Source organism: Rhipicephalus sanguineus, chromosome 4, assembly GCF_013339695.2.
Source record: "Rhipicephalus sanguineus isolate Rsan-2018 chromosome 4, BIME_Rsan_1.4, whole genome shotgun sequence".
Classification (NCBI taxonomy): Eukaryota; Metazoa; Arthropoda; class Arachnida; order Ixodida; family Ixodidae; genus Rhipicephalus; species Rhipicephalus sanguineus.
Genome location: NC_051179.1, coordinates 8,897,592 through 8,914,882, shown reverse-complemented (window position 1 = coordinate 8,914,882; position 17,291 = coordinate 8,897,592). Strand labels below are relative to the sequence as shown.

The 17,291-nt window shown below is 44.3% G+C and overlaps 1 protein-coding gene across 1 annotated transcript in view; it reads right to left on the bottom strand.

The window, feature by feature from the left end:
• LOC119389339 (uncharacterized) overlaps positions 1–16,609 on the bottom strand; it is a gene marked incomplete at its 5' end in the record, with an annotated part of 31,169 nt that extends 14,560 nt beyond the window's left edge. The window contains 5 exon segments of the mRNA XM_037656553.1: positions 4,279–4,356; positions 8,774–8,902; positions 15,012–15,090; positions 15,173–15,228; positions 16,562–16,609. Coding sequence (XP_037512481.1) covers positions 4,279–4,356; positions 8,774–8,902; positions 15,012–15,090; positions 15,173–15,228; positions 16,562–16,609 — 390 coding nt within the window.
• Positions 16,610–17,291: the final 682 nt, after the last annotated feature.

Here is a 17,291-nt window from a genome sequence, read left to right as displayed (position 1 = left end):
TTGCAGGTCTGTTAGTGCACAACACATATCAAATGTGTCTGATATTTCAGCAATCGTTTTCGTGAGAGCTTGAAATATTGTACGTCTTTATGCTCTACAATGGTGGTTGCAGGTCTGTTAGTACACAACACATATCAAATGTGCCTGACATTTCGGCAATCGTTTTCGTGAAAGCTTGGAATATTGTACGTCTTTATGCTCTACAATGGTGGTTGCAGGTTTGTTAAAACACAACACATATGAAATGTGTCTGACATTTCAGCAATCGTTTTCGTGGGAGCTTGGAATATTGTACATCTTTATGCTCTACAATGGTGGTTGCAGGTCTGTTAGTACACAACACATCAAATGTGTCTGATATTTCAGCAATCGTTTTCGTGGGAGCTTGGAATATTGTACGTATTTATGCTCTACAATGGTGGTTGCAGGTCTGTTAATACACAACACATTGAAATGTGTCTGACATTTCGGCAATTGTTTTCGTGAAAGCTTGGAATATTGTACGTCTTTATGCTCTACAATGGTGGTTGCAGGTTTGTTAAAACACAACACATATGAAATGTGTCTGACATTTCAGCAATCGTTTTCGTGGGAGCTTGGAATATTGTACGTCTTTATGCTCTACAAGGCTGGTTGCAAGTCTGTTAATACACAACACATATCAAATGTGTCTGACATTTCGGCAGTCGTTTTCGTGGGAGCTTGGAATAACGTACGTCCTTATGCTCTACAATGGTGGTTGCAGGTTTGTTAAAGGGACACTAAAGGCAAATAACAATTTATGTCAGAGTGAAAGCTCAATGTATGACAACTTTTAAAATGGCAATATTATCAACAGCAGTGCCCTACTTACCGAGAAATTAAGCTAATTGTATCACATGATGAGCGCCACGACTGGGACATTTTCGAAGTGATCCCGATGACGTATGAGAGTCTGCCTATAATAAATCACTAGTAATCAAACTAGCAGCAATAAAAAAAGAACCTTCCGTGCATCAAAAGACGTAATAAAATGCTGTTTGTTCGTTTCCGTTTGATTCATGGCAAAAAGAACCTCTGTGGCGTTGCCATGGGGAACGGCGCGCGTGATTCAAAGGTTCCGCTTTCGCCGAACAGCGCTTCGCCCGGCGCCCTGCTTCGCTCACGCGGTCGTGTCTCAATGGTAGTTTCGGGATCGCGTACTGCCGCGTGTGTTTTGCGCGCTCGTGAAAGTCGCTCTGACAGAAAGTTCGACAAAATGCCGCATGCAACGACGCCGGCACTACGAGCCCTCAGCAGCATACCGCGTTTATCGGGGCTCAAGGCACTGAATTGGAGCCCAGCGTCGCGAGCCAATGTCTCGTTGTCAAGTTCTCCGTCCACATCCATTGCGGCAAGCTTCGATGGCTTCGATGGCCGTTGTTGCTCTGTGGGCCCCGCTACTTTCGCTTTGGTGCTGCTAGTGTCGGTGGCCACGCAGTAAAGGCGGGCAACATTGGGCACGGCAGCAGTGACGTATGAAAGTCGGATTTCAGGCGGGTGATTTGAAGGTGCTAACGCTATGCGGACCACTAAAACGTGATTTTATTTCAAAATAAGCACCTCCTTGGCATAAAAGTAGCACTACGAGGTTTCTGTACCGCTATTTCAACAATCAACGTCGACTTAATATTTGCCTTTAGTGTCCCTTTAATACACAACACACATCAAATGTGTCTGATATTTCGGCAATCGTTTTCGTGAGAGCTTGGAATATTGCACGTCTTATGCTCTACAATGGTGGTTGGAGGTCTGTTAGTACACAACACATATCAAATGTGTCTGATATTTCAGCAATCGTTTTCGAGAGCTTGGAATATTGTACGTCTTTATGCTCTACAATGGTGGTTGCAGGTCTGTTAGTACACAACACATATCAAATGTGTCTGATATTTCAGCAATCGTTTTCGTGGGAGCTTGGAATATTGTACGTCTTTATGCTCTACAATGGTGGTTGCAGGTCTGTTAGTACACAACACATATCAAATGTGCCTGACATTTCGGCAATCGTTTTCGTGAAAGCTTGGAATATTGTACGTCTTTATGCTCTACAATGGTGGTTGCAGGTTTGTTAAAACACAACACATATGAAATGTGTCTGACATTTCAGCAATCATTTTCGTGGGAGCTTGGAATATTGTACATCTTTATGCTCTACAATGGTGGTTGCAGGTCTGTTAGTACACAACACATATCAAATGTGTCTGATATTTCGGCAATCGTTTTCGTGGGAGCTTGGAATATTGTACGTCTTTATGCTCTACAATGGTGGTTGCAGGTCTGTTAGTACACAACACATATCAAATGTGTCTGATATTTCAGCAATTGTTTTCGTGGGAGCTTGGAATATTGTACGTCTTTATGCTCTACAATGGTGGTTGCAGGTCTGTTAGTACACAACACATATCAAATGTGTCTGATATTTCGGCAATCGTTTTCGTGAGAGCTTGAAATATTGTACGTCTTTATGCTCTACAATGGTGGTTGCAGGTCTGTTAGTACACAACACATATCAAATGTGTCTGATATTTCGGCAATCGTTTTCGTGAGAGCTTGGAATATTGTACGTCTTTATGCTCTACAATGGTGGTTGCAGGTCTGTTAGTACACAACACATATCAAATGTGTCTGATATTTCGGCAATCGTTTTCGTGAGAGCTTGGAATATTGTACGTCTTTATGCTCTACAATGGTGGTTGCAGGTCTGTTAGTACACAACACATATCAAATGTGCCTGACATTTCGGCAATCGTTTTCGTGAAAGCTTGGAATATTGTACGTCTTTATGCTCTACAATGGTGGTTGCAGGTTTGTTAAAACACAACACATATGAAATGTGTCTGACATTTCAGCAATCATTTTCGTGGGAGCTTGGAATATTGTACATCTTTATGCTCTACAATGGTGGTTGCAGGTCTGTTAGTACACAACACATATCAAATGTGTCTGATATTTCAGCAATCGTTTTCGTGGGAGCTTGGAATATTGTACGTCTTTATGCTCTACAATGGTGGTTGCAGGTCTGTTAGTACACAACACATATCAAATGTGTCTGATATTTCAGCAATAGTTTTCGTGGGAGCTTGGAATATTGTACGTATTTATGCTCTACAATGGTGGTTGCAGGTCTGTTAATACATAACACATATCAAATGTGTCTGACATTTCGGCAGTCGTTTTCGTGAGAGCTTTGAATATTGTACGTCTTTATGCATTAAATCAATATTTCAACATGAATGCTAGCTTGTGCAACGCTGCAAGTTACTAATATTTCACTCTCGATGAACTGGCCATGTAAGAAAGAAAAGCATCACATGCACAGCATCAGCAGGTTGATGCCTAGAAAGCCCTTGCCAGTTATGATGGTGTTACTGGGCTGCACAAGACCTAGAAAGACCGAGCCAACCATAAGGAATTCATCCGAGCAGCACCCTCCATATACCTTACATAGAAAATAGACAGCTCCACAAGGAGCTATTCCAACCAAGAATATGAATGGCTAGCCAGCCACCTTTATAATTTGTGTACAGCACGTGCTGATGCCACACAGTGCCTGGCTTTTCAGTTCTGATATAAAAGCATTCGCATATTCACAACATTATTTCCCATTCAAAACTGCTGTACAGTTACTTCAGTCTGAGCACAGCGTTAATCCACTAAAATTTTCCGGTGCTTCTGTTTCTATGGCCAGCCTGGAAATCTGTATAGTAAGAAGACCCGGCAGTCCTTCACGGCCATGACAGTCTTTGGTGCAGCAATACTGCTGGCCCCTCGCTTTCTCCCCTGAAGTTTTCTCGCTGCTTTTCACATTTTCCATCATAAAAAATTGATCTGCGAGCAGCATACAGAAGTCCGTTTTCATGCTTGACAGCATATGCATCAGCCGTCGACTCAGTCTTGGTCAGTGACAAAGTTATGCATCCACCACTCCAGATGGCATGGCAGTCACCTCAAAAAAGCAGGATCAGGAGCCTATAAGCACTCTGTACACATCATAGTACACCAGCTCTTTCATCTTACCCAGAGCAACAAATTTTAGGCTAAATTGAGCCACAGTCGGGCATCTTCAATGCTTTCTGCACTGTCTCAGAATATTATGTGTTAAACTATACTTAAATGAACTGTGAGCTTTGTGCCATTTATAGAAAAAAAGAAAACACTGAACTGTACAATCTCGAAGCAGCATAGCCCAGTCCAATTTAAAGTAGCAGTGAACACCAATTAGAGAACAGTATTATAGTAATTTGAAGTCAAACTTACTTTGATGAATGCCACAACTTCTTCCTGGTCCACAGTGCTCATTTCATAGCGGCATCCCCAAGCAACTAAAGCCAAAGGCTGGAGAGGACGTAAGAAAGTGGCTGAGCTACAGCACAGGCAGCACGAGAGTTTGTACTGTCTTGCTCAGTGCGACTTGCAACACAGGAGTATGTAGCCGCACATGCTCCAAGGACACCCATGGTTTCCACTAGCCCTTATTAATGCAATAGTGTTAAAGAGCTCGTGTCGCAGAAAATGTGGCGTGTCAGTGTCGGTGGCTTTGTCCGCGAGTGAAAATCTCAATGGATGCAAAGAATAAGTCAGGGTTTGAGACAAAATTGAACCCAGGCATTCCGCGTGGCAGTCACGCCACTGCTTGAAACTGCTTTAAAAAAATACCCTATCCAGGTGTCAGGTCAGGCAAGGAGACACGTTAATGGTGCATTCATATCACGGACCGAATCCAGATTTGTCGTGGAGGCGGATGGCTAATCCGCGGACCATCCGCCAGCAGGCGCATCCACACAATGGACGGTGTCCTAGCATTAGTGAACCAGATTACTGTAGACCGCAGCCTCTGCGCTCACCTGCGCCCGCTGCCAGCAGACCGGTTTGAGACTATTCAAAACAACATGGAGGTGGACTGAACGCGAAGCTCGCCGAGCTTTGTGAAGTATTGTCGAGGACTATAATTTCTTTTGGTGAAATTGGTGTTGTTGGCAGAATGGCTGAATAAAAAGAAAAATCTGCTTTACAGAGAACTGCTGAAGTCTCACCTCGCTGCTGTCGCGCGTGGGGGCCCCCGCATACGAAGGGGGGATACAGTGATGCACCGATATTGGCAGTTTTTTTTTCTTTTGCGGATACCAGGTACTTTCTTTATTGTTAGGTATGAAAAAAAAAGAATAAAACCTCGGCCCGGGATACCAGGTACTGACAGTGCACATTGCACTGCTGCACATTATGTTTCCTTCTCTGGGTCCGCATCTCGACTAACTTAAAATCAGTGTTAAAACCTGGGCAGTGTTCTGAGACAACCGCGTTCGGCAACAGCGCCACTTTGCCTGCCACAGAATCCTGCATGTGCAATGGTTAAAGCAACAAGTTACCCGCTACTCTCCAACCTGTCAATCAGCGCGCATTAAAAGTGATAGATATCCCAAAGGTGATCGTCTTTGAATACGACCCCAGAAATGAACTGAGCTAAGCGCCAGCAGAGCTGAAATCAACTGCGAGGACAGCCGTACGGCTCAAGCAGAAGAAAAGTGTACTGGTTGCCAGTCTGTTCGTCCGCTAATGCTGCAGCATTCCGCCGGCAGAATCCCAATGTGAAAAACAGGTTAGGGTCATCAGTCTGCGAGCCATGCGGACGAGGGGAATCACTGATGTGAGGTCGCATGACGCGCTGTCCGCCCCTCCAATTCCGGATTCGGTCCATCGTCTGAATGCACCATAACTGACGTAATATTGCGTGGCAGAAGCATAGAATCACACAAGGTGTCATACCGTGTGAATTGCGTAATGAATAAGCAGTTTAATGCTGCTCACCCATTACAAAGGCTCAGTTATAATTCATCATCATCATCAGCAACGTAATCAACAGTGTGCAGCTATGCACATGCATGCATTGCCTTACAGGTGGGTACGTTCCTTTCCTCGCAACATGCTTGAGATGTCCACCGAGAGCCAAAGCATGGCAAGCCAACAAAGGCGATGCGGGTAAGGCCCAAAACACCACTGCGTTAAATGAGAAGCTTAAGCGTCCTCCAATTTTTTCTGCAATTGACTGCTGTTCTCTCACTCATGAATAATTCCAAATGAGAGAATATAATTTAGTTGTGGAAATAAAGTCCAGTTGAAGCCAAGCATAATCTTTCATCTCATGAAGCCACGCACTCCCGTGTTGCAAGTCATATTGAGCGCCACAGTACATAAGGTAATCTTGAATTTTGATTTAACCCGAAGAACATCGCTTCTACAGGTCCTGTCCCTATGTAAGCTAAGCTGGTTCTTGCAAACCATGTCAATGTCTGAATGTGCATCCTCTGGCTGATTCTTGTCAATTTCAATAATATTTTGTGGGGTTTTATGTGCCAAAACCACGATATGGTTATGAGGCATGCCGTAGTGGGGTGCTCTGGATTAATTTTGACCACCCGGGGTTCTTCCTCAACCGAAGTCATGGCTGTTGTTGCATTTCAGCCCTTTCAAGCTGCGTAACTGGGAAGAGAAGCTGCAAACTCGAGCCTAGCAGTGCTATACCCAGTGTGCCTATCAAATCGACATTCCTAAATTCCCCAAGCTTTCCAGGCTTTGCCAGAGTGCTTTTGCTAAATTTCCTGAGTGAATGAGAACTTTGTTTTATATCAAGATGGGCTGACACCATGTCCCCCGATGATGTCACTCTAGTAATCATGTCAAAAAATAAAAATGACTTAATCCTATTTGAATAGTATGGAGCATAGTTAAACCTCAATATAACAAAGATGGTAAAATTGGCAATTTACTTCGTTACATCAAAACTTCATTAAATTGAAATTAAACTATTTATACAAGGTATAATTGCCAAAGAATTCGCTTTTACACTGAAAATGCCACAAGAATGCTCGAATAATACAGCAGCCCTCCCAAAAAACTTATTTTTTCGTGTTAAAAAAAAACAAATTTTTGTTGACCCTGAGATACGGTGACCATGATTTGATGCTGCACCAGCGAAGCATAGAATACTGTTCCGTTTGCTCTGAGTGATGCTTTGGGGTGCCCTGACGTATTTTGAAGAGGCCGATGAAAAGTGATTGTAGTGTTGGGGGCACTCGCTTGTTTGACTGACTTGTCATCAGCGGTGCGATGATGTTCACCCCAATCGAACCAATTGATCTCGATGAATGCGCAAAATCAAAAGCCACTGCATGTAAGAAAAACAAATACATAGCTGTGGTCTTAAATCACACCAGAGCAAGGTGAACCCCTGAATATGCGGCACCTGCATTAATGGTGGCCACGGTTTCCGTTTTGTGACGTTGCACGCTGAATTGAGCAAGTGCAAACGATGCAGGCGTCACGAATTTCGGTTGCGACTATGCACTACTGGTTCAACACTTGTGGCTTTATTGCAAAACATCCACATAATAAGCTGGCAGTGGTGCAGCTGGTAACTGCGAGCGGCTCGAAAAAATATTGGTCAACTGCTTAAAGCCTGTTGCAACAGTGCCCTTACAATAAAAAAAATTCCATCACTTGCATTAAATGCACCTGTTAGAAACAGTTGCTCTTGCCTGGAAGTTTATTCTATTCTTCACAGAGCCCAAAATAGCTTCTTTGGAGTTGGGGATCACAGACAGTGAGCTCTGTGATATCCATGCCAACAAGTGGCGGAATCTTGTTTTTTTGCCAATTGGAGCAAATTCCAAGATATCCTCGATGGCAACATCAGCTTCCTGAATTATTGCTCGCAAGATTACTGAGAGCTCGTTGCGTCTACAGCTACTCGTGCTTGTTACTTGACATGCGGAGATAACACACCAAATCAGGCACTAATGCATGGCACAGAATCGGGAGCTACATGCCATGCATCGGCCGGATGCTCTCTCACTCCATCGCCATGAGGGCAAGGAGAGCAATGAGGTGCACCCTTTTCCCACAGCACGCGATTTCAAAAATGCGCTCACAAAAACTCAAGCCAGCATTACCGCGACTTTAGTTCCTTTTAAGGGGAGACGTGGGTCTTGAAAAAAGAACTTTTTATTAGTTGGGTTAACTGAATGAAATTTAATACTTATTCAGTTTTTTCTGCAGCTTCCAAATCTTCAAGCAGATTTTTATTATCTGCATTAGAACAAACGATATGCAATTTCTGAGAGCATATTTCTTACAGTACTTCTTGGCAACTTTGCTCTGTCAAACACAAAAACAAAATATGTGGCAAGACTGCCAGAGAGCTAGTCTAGCAAATGATGCTAATTTGATTGTTTTCATCGAACTTCAATGCAAAATAAACGAATGCAAATATGAGTGAAAAATTTTTGCTTCGTACACTTTATGATTATTGAGAATTATCATTTGGCGAACAACATTATAAGAAAATAAATAGCATCATCGGCTAGACCAGCTTTCTAGCAATCTTGCCGCATACTTTGCTTTTGTGTTTGACGAAAAGAAGTTGTCGAAAATCCCCGTAAGAATTGTGAGAAAAAACACTGAACTAGCAGATCTTTTGTTCTAATGCAGCTATCAAAAATCTACTCAGAGATTTGGAATCTGCAGAAAAACTGAATTTAATTTCATTCCGTTCACCCAACTATTAAAACACACTTTTCAAGACCCACATCTCCCCTTATATACAATCACAATGAATTTTCCCTGATGGGAGCACAAATTCCCTGCCAGAGTAATTCAAGAATGTTCAAAATTCCTAAGAATTCCCAGTTGGTAGTCACCCTGTTAAACCTGAGCCTGCTCAGTATCAGTGGTGCAAGAGAAGTTGAAACACACCTACCCTGTCCGGGCTCAGGTGAATGTAAGGAGTGATAATATGCTTGCGAAGGCAGCCTGTGACTATGCTGCGAAGTGCGTCCACATAATAGGGATGAGTGCACGGATGGTACAGCATGACAATAGCACCATGCTGAAAGTTGAGAATAAAAAATAAAGCTTTCACAAATATACAGAACAAATATGAAACCATTTTTCATTTCCATGTTAAAAGGACAATAAAGGCAAATAACAATTTATGTCAGAGTGAAAGCTCAATGTATGAACCCGTCTAAAACGGCAATATTATCAACAGCAGTGTCCTACTTACCGAGAAATTAAGCTAAATGTATCACACGATGAGCGCCACGAGCGGCACATTTTGGAAATGATCCCGATGACGTGAGACAGTTCGACTACAATTAATCACTCGTTATCAAACTAGCTACAATAAAAAAAAAGAACCTTCCGTGCATCAAGAGACATAATAAAATGCTGCCTGTTCATTTCTGTTTGATTCATGGAAAAAAGAACCTATTTGGCGTTGCCATGGGGAGCGGTGCGCATGGTTCAAAGGTTCCGTTTTCGCCGAACTGCGCTTCGCCCGGCACCCTGCTTCGCTCACGCGGTCGCATCTCAGTGGTAGTTTCGGTATCGCGTACTGCCGCGTGTGTTTTGCGCGCTCATGAAACTCGCTCTGACAGAAAGTTCGACAAAATGGCGCATGCATGTGATGCGGACCACTAAAACGTGATTTTATTTCAAAATAAGCACTTCCTTGGCACAAAAGTAGCACTACAAGGTTTCTGGACCGTTATTTCAACAATCAACGTCGACTCAATATATGCCTTTAGTGTCCCTTTAAGCTTAACAACACACCAGAGGCGTGTCTACAGATTCCTATGCCCCATAGCTTTAGAATCCCTAAGTATGCCGACAGAGCTTCAAAGATAGAGATGCATTATTTATTGCATTCGCCAATTCAGTTGATTACTTCAGCAGACAAGCGATGTCCACCTCAGTTATTCAAGGCCTGTTCATGCCGTATTTGGTCTGCGTGCAGCATTTACTGGTTTTAGGGCATGAATGTCGCTGTGTCCAAGTGCCTCGTCACGTGGTACTCTTTTCAAGTCTCCCATATTATATTAAAGGGACCGACAACTGCCCAGAATATGAAATGAGTTGACTCCACTGATGTAAAGATTGTCCGTCGCACTGACTCAAACCAACCCTGTTTTTTTCGTGAGAGATGGATTTATATTTTTATTTCTTAATTGAAAGTCGCGAAAAATGACCTGTGGCGCCTCTGGCGGCAAAAACATGAATGATCCGATGAGGACGGCCACGTGACCGTTGATTGCTGTACGCGGTCGACGATTTTTTTGTTAGTATTGAAATATTGTTCGTTTCTTTCTATTAATAGGTATTACTCCATAATAATGTACATATAGGCCTGCGTTAGTCGTATGCATTAAAGTGGCGCTGCCTTCGCGTGACGTAATGATCCCATGCTCGTCAGCGCGTTTTGAGCAACTTTTCAGCGTGCTCATGCAACCGTGCACGCAGTTTCCAGGTCGCTAAGATTTTGGAGCGACATAGTTTTGCTACCTACATTTCGTCTCAGAAATGACGCGCACTGCTACTCGGTGCGGCCATGTATATGCACAGTTACGTTTTCGATTACTTGGCTTGGCTCGTGTATCGAGAGAGTAACGACGCCGGGACAAGCCATCCAAGACACAGGCGCGGGCAACCTTGGGCGCAAGCGCACACAACGCTGTACAAATACTGGGAAGGTGTATAAAGCCACACATCTCATTGTAACAGCTTGTTATTTTCACAAATGGTTGGAAAGCTCAAAATAAAGATGGTTAAGCATAGTTATAGTAACTCCTGCGAAAGCAGAACGACAGCTTTCACGAGGGCTAGCGGCATCGCTATCAATTCTCAGCATTGCTGGAGCAAGCCTCCATGCGTGTTTGGAGCTTTTCAGATTGAAAAATACTGCTTATAAAATAACTACGTGCTTTTCGGATAAACCACTGCAGCTACAAACACTACGAAGGGTGAGCTTCCTGTCGCGCTCTAAAAAACTGGGTCGAGAAAAATCAGTTGTCGGTCCCTTTAAAAATGTATTACCACAGTAGCTATTTTCACAAGAAACAACTATTTGGACACTGATAAAAAATACTGCGACTCCTCCACTGAAGACATGGAGTTTAAAGCAATAGCGGATAGATAATTATTCTTAACTACCTTACCAAATATCCTCTGAGTGAGTCAAGGGGACAGTAAACAATATTAAATTGGTTGCATTGTCACAATGCGCACGTGGAATTTTTTAAGAACTTTTCTTAAGCTGAAAGACCCTGTATATTTGTCCTAGAGCCACTACTAACACCATTAAGTACCTAAGTATTCAAATTTCCTGTAATATAACATGTTATATTGTCACGTGGTCGTGACGTCTACGAAGACCGCAGGTGAGGTGTCCAAGATGAAACACTTTATTTGGCCGAACTGGTGGCCGAGAAACGAAAAGTTAATTTACAGCAATACACACGGTATGCACTGATAAGCGAACAGAGCGTCGATCGTCGATCAACTGACAAGTGGTGAAGTGCGTCGGCATTTATACATGTGACATCGAATATTCCAGTCTTATCACTGGTGGTCGCACAAGCTCTGGAATAATCTAGGCTGTTCGCGGCTTGCGCGCAATCTTAACAAAACGATCTAGAGCAATCGCGAAGCTTCTCGAACAATGAGGCGCGGTTTGCGCTGAGCGTTGCTGACAGTCTTTGTGGGAGAAAACCGAATACAGCAAAAGTGATAATAAGAAACGCATGTGGCAATGCCCCTCTCTGAAAAAGCATCGTCCCGATGCTTAAAAACATAACATGTATACATACAATACTGAAGAAAACTAATACAGCAAGCAAACATTAGAGTCCTCAGCTGCGTTAACAAGCATAGTACGGTTTAAGATGCACCACATGCACGACCTTGGGCCGAGCTTGGCGCCTCTGAGAGTTCGTGATGCCGTCAGGGACAACCTCGTAGTCGAGTGCGCCAAGACGTCGAAGTACCCTGTACGGTCCGAAGTATCGTCGAAGAAGCTTCTCGCTCAGTCCACGTCGTCGTATTGGCGTCCAGACCCAGACACGGTCACCGGGCTGGTACTCCATGAAGCGTCGTCGAAGATTGTAGTGGCGGCTGTCGTTGTGCTGCTGGGTCTTGATGCGCAGGCGGGCGAGCTGTCGAGCTTCTTCGGCACGTTGTAGGTAAGCGGCAGCGTCGAGATTTTCTTCGTCGGTGCCGTTGGGTAGCATGGCGTCGAGCGTCGTCGCCGGGCTCCTTCCGTAAACCTACTTGTACGGCGTCATCTGCGTCGTTTCTTGGATGGCCGTGTTGTAAGCGAAGGTCACGTATGGAAGGATGGCGTCCCACGTCTTGTGTTCTACGTCGACGTACATGGCCAGCATGTCGGCGATGGTCTTATTTAGACGTTCGGTGAGGCCATTGGTCTGCGGGTGGTAGGCGGTGGGGTGGCGGTGGCTCTTCTCGCTGTATTTGAAGATCGCCTGAGTTAGGTCCGCAGTAAAGGCGGTACCTCTGTCTGTGATGAGGACCTCTGGGGCGCCATGACGCAAGACAATGTTCTCCACGAAGAACTTGGCTACTTCGGCGGCACTGCCTTTGGGCAAGGCCTTTGTCTCGGCGTAGCGGGTGAGGCAGTCTGTTGCCACGACGATCCATTTGTTGTCTGAAGTCGACGTCGGGAACGGCCCCAGTAGGTCCATCCCGATTTGCTGGAACGGCCGGTGAGGTGGTTCGATTGGCTGCAGAAGTCCTGCTGGCCTAGTTGGCAGTGTCTTCCGTCGCTGGCAATCTCGGCAAGTTTTAACGTAGTGGGCGACGTCGGCAGCAAGGCGTGGCCAGTAGTATTTTTCCTGTATTCTGGCGAGCGTGCGGGAAACACCGAGGTGTCCAGCCGTCGGGTCGTCGTGTAGGGCCTGGAGGACTTCTGGTCGCAATGATGAGGGCACGACAAGAAGGTAGTCGGTTCAAAGTGGCGAGAAGTCCTTCTTCAGGAGAACGCCGTTCCGTAAGAAAAACGACGGCAGTCCTCGCTTGAATACCTTCGGAACAACAGCGGTCTTGCACTCGAGGTACTCCATAAGGCCCCCGAGTTCCGCGTCGGCTCGTTGCCTTTCGGCGAAGTCGTCGGTACTAATAGTTCCGAGGAAGCAGTCGTCGTCGTCGTCTTGCAGCAGCGCGTCGACGGGGGCACGAGACAGGCAGTCGGCGTCGGAGTGTTTTCGTCCAGGCTTGTACACGATGGTAATGTCGAATTCTTGAAGCCTCAGACTCCATCGTGCAAGACGACCTGAAGGGTCCTTCAAGTTAGCTAGCCAACGTAAGGCGTGATGGTCACCGACAACTTTGAAGGGCCTGCCATAGAGGTAGGGGCGAAACTTTGACGTAGCCCAGATGATGGCAAGGCATTCCTTTTCTGTTGTGGAATAGTTGGCTTCTGCCTTGGATAGTGACCGGCTAGCATAACTGATAACCCTTTCAAGCCCCTCAGTCTTTTGCACAAGGACGGCACCTGCTCGTCGTATGGTGACCTGCTCGTCGAGCACACTTAAGGCGTGGTTTCTTGGCGTCGTGGGGGGGTGGCAGAGCTTCTTCTGAGTCCATAACGCTATCCTCAGAAGAAGCTCTGCCACCACCCCCCGACGCCAAGAAACCACGCCTTAAGTGTGCTCGACGAGCAGGTCACCATACCACCTCTCTCCAGCGTCATTATTTCCGTCTGCACCGAAAGAGCCACCGACTTGGAAGGCGTCATCGAGGGTACCCAGCACCTCCACCAGATGTCACGTGGTCGTGACGTCAATGAAGACCGCAGGCGAGGTGTCCAAGATGCAACACTTTATTTGGCCAAACTTGTGGCCGAGAAACGAAAAGTTAATTTACAGCTATACACACGGTATGCACTGATAGCGGCAAACAGAGCGTCGACCGTCGATCAACTGACAAGTGGTGAAGTGCGTCGGCATTTATACATGCGACGCCGAATATTCTAGTCTTATCACTGGTGGTCGTGCAAGCTCTGGAATAATCTAGGCTGTTCGCGGCCTGCGCGCAATCTTAACAAAGCGATCTACAACAATCGCGAAGCTTCTCGAACAATGAGGCGCGGTTGGCGCTGAGCGTTGCTGACAGTCTTTGTGGGCGAAAACCGAATACAGCAAAAGTGATACACAATAAGAAACGCACGTGGCAATATTAAACTTTACTATTCTGCTAAATGAGTCCTGCGTTATCGTCACTGCAATATAGCCTAAGCATCTGCCACTACAATACTAATAGCTTACCAAACAATGCCATTTTTGATTATTAACGTGCTAACTTTACATATATGCTTGAATCCATCCATAACTGTACCCCCATTATATCTCTGATTACCCTAATGACAAAATCTCAGCTGGACCTTGTTCCTCCTGCTCACATCACAATGCTAATAACCACACAGAGTTTGAAACAGCCTTAGCGAATCACTACTTGAAAAGATTACTGAGAAACGCTGTCTCATGTAATCTTGGACTGTTTTGACACAAATAAATGAATGTATAAACAATCACTGCCTGTGCTACTGTTTTATCAGGTGGTTTTGTTGTAACTGCTGGTATTCTTTCTGCTACCTTCAATGTAAGTTCATTCTTGTACACATACTGAAATTGCTGTTTGCTATTGCCATGCGCTTTTGCTTTCCTAGATATTGTCAAGCTATACAAGTGGCTTTTACCAAGGAAACCATACAGATTCTTGTAAAATAGGATGAAAACTGTCGCACCTACACATTTTTTTGTCTTCTGTTTACTGTGTTCCCGATTGCCTTCTCTGTACTCAATAAGGATTTGACGGGGGCTAGTTGGCATGGCATCGTTCTTTTGCTGTGCTAAACTAAAACGCCAGGAAAAAACGAGAAAACAGGACACATATGTGTGCACGTATGTGTCTTGTCTAGTGTAGCGCAGCAAAAGAACAATTCTCTGGGCTGAGAGGCATGTAGGTGATATGACAGCACTGCACTTTTAAGGAGCTTTTTCTCTCATGCACACACTTCCTTTGTCAGGCAGGAAGCTGACAAAGAATAAGAGGTTGGTGATGACCAAGTTAACATGTAAATAGACTGTCGTGTCCACTGCACCTAGAACGCAAACATACAAGGAGCAGGAACAACTACCACCAACCTCGATGTTGTGAAGCCAGCGCTGCGGTGGAACATATCTATACTCCCCAAATACGGGCCAGAGAGGTCGGTGTCCTTCGCTGAAATGTTCAAGATGCTGTGATGCCAAGAGGTCCAGCATAGCAGACTCAATGCAGCAAAATCTATCAATGAAGTGCTTACTGTGTTGGTAGATATGAGTCATACTTTATACGGTAGTTCATGCAGTAGTGTCTGGGCTGCAACAGAAGATATAGTTGCGTTCAAGAGCAAGGCAAGTACAAACAACCTCAATGTTTCCAGACCTTCCAAGAGGCTGCTCTCAACCTCCCTGAAATAAGTGCTGCGTGTTCATGCACATGGCGGCTGCAGTTCTTGTGGTCAGCCATTTCTTTAAAGGTCGGCACTTGTGGTCTTTGCATTTTCATTCTTTATGTGCAGACAACTTGCATACTATTAAATATGACATCTACACACTGTGTTTATGTTATGCTATGTGACATTGCACCCACATTAATAGGATTGAGAGGTATGGAGCTGCCACTCAGATTGGCAAGTGTGTGAAACCTGTTCAACTAGAATTACAGAACACAAGGCTCACTTTAATGGCCTTCAAAAAGTACTTGGAATGACAGAGATGCTATACAATTTGCATGAAATGTGAGGGAAACAGGCCCTCACATTTGTTTGACAGGGTCGTGACAGCCGACTCATGCAGAAGAGCAACAGTAGATTCCATTAGTAACCAACACACCTGTGATAGCTTCCCACGAAAAGAGGTCGGAAAAAATGCAGAAATAAAACATAAGGGCCACTGCCATACTGGGGTTTTCGTAACAAGCCGCCATGGCATCATGAAATTTGCAGCACTTAGTTCAGTGTTATATTTATGCGTAAAAATCTCTTTTAGAATGCAACCAAGCTCTGCAGAGAAGTGCATCGAAATGGCCTAGATAAGCAAAAAGATACTTTAACATTTGTGTTATCTTACTCAGTCTGGCATGAACTCGTATAAGAAAATTTTCACATTTATTTCAAACCTCTTCCGAAAGAATACTTCTAAAAAAAAAATGAAACGTTGGTCTTCAGTGTCCCCTCAAAAAAATTTATCTTTACACTTTGGTCATGGCAAAAAAAATTTTAAGCAATTAACAGACATTATATTCCAGTAAATTGCACTTGATAGAGAATCTAACAACAGCCAAGACTGATTCACTGCACAAGACTTCAGTAAATAGTACTGAATTTTGTGGATGGTATTCTTCCCGAATTTGTTTACCTACCACACTTTCAATACCACTAAAGCTTTACATTAAGTCAACAAAGCAATCTCATATTTAAAATCCTTTACTGCATGTAGTTTAGTTATATAGATATATATACTGTATCTAAGTTGTGCATATGATCTATTTCTTTGGAGTATAGCTTTCCTGTCTATATCACCACAGGGTGACAAGCAGTGGAACAAAATAAAGCCATGCACTAAACAAAGTTATGGAAGGTATGCAACTCTTGTGTTTCTTGACCCAGTGCATAAAGGTTGCTAGTTTTTCCACTGAACCAAGTACTTACTCGATAATCAACAGATACTGTGTCACAACTTTGCTTAGAGTGTCCATGCTGCAAGAAAGGCGACATGCGCATTAGCAGGAAAACTGCACAAGCCACCTTCACAAGGCAATAAACTGCTGAGGCACAACTGTTTGCAACATCTGGGGTACCTGGACAGACGCATAACGAGGTGTAAATATGTAACTGTTCAATACAATGTCCATATTCCTTTTAGGAAGCATGAAGATGGCCCAATGGCCATTCACAAGTGCACACTCAAGGACAGCAAAGAACTGGGTGGCCTGATTATTTTAGCAAGTTTGCAGACATAAGATGGGCTCAGCTGGCACAAGACAGGGGTAACAGGGCATTGCTGGAGGACATAACTATGCTGGTGATGACCATAATCATTATTTATGCATGCAAAAGTATAGCTTTGCACTGGGAGGTTTTGTACGCAAGCTATGGAATCAACAGGGGATTAAAGAATATCTTCTTGGGAAAACAGTTTGGAATGTTTCAACATGCTCTGCATAAGCTCTTAAGTCTCCTTTGAGCACGCCACAATACAAACAGTGTTTACTATCCACGAAACTGTCAAAGGTCAGGCGTCTAGATTTTTAAGTTTGCACTTAAAGATCAGATATATAAATGGGTGATGTCAATTCAAGAATCTGATGTGCAGGTCACTCCACTCAGGGTGGCATCTTCATCTGCATTGAATGGCGCATGCTTTTGCACAAGGAAGCTT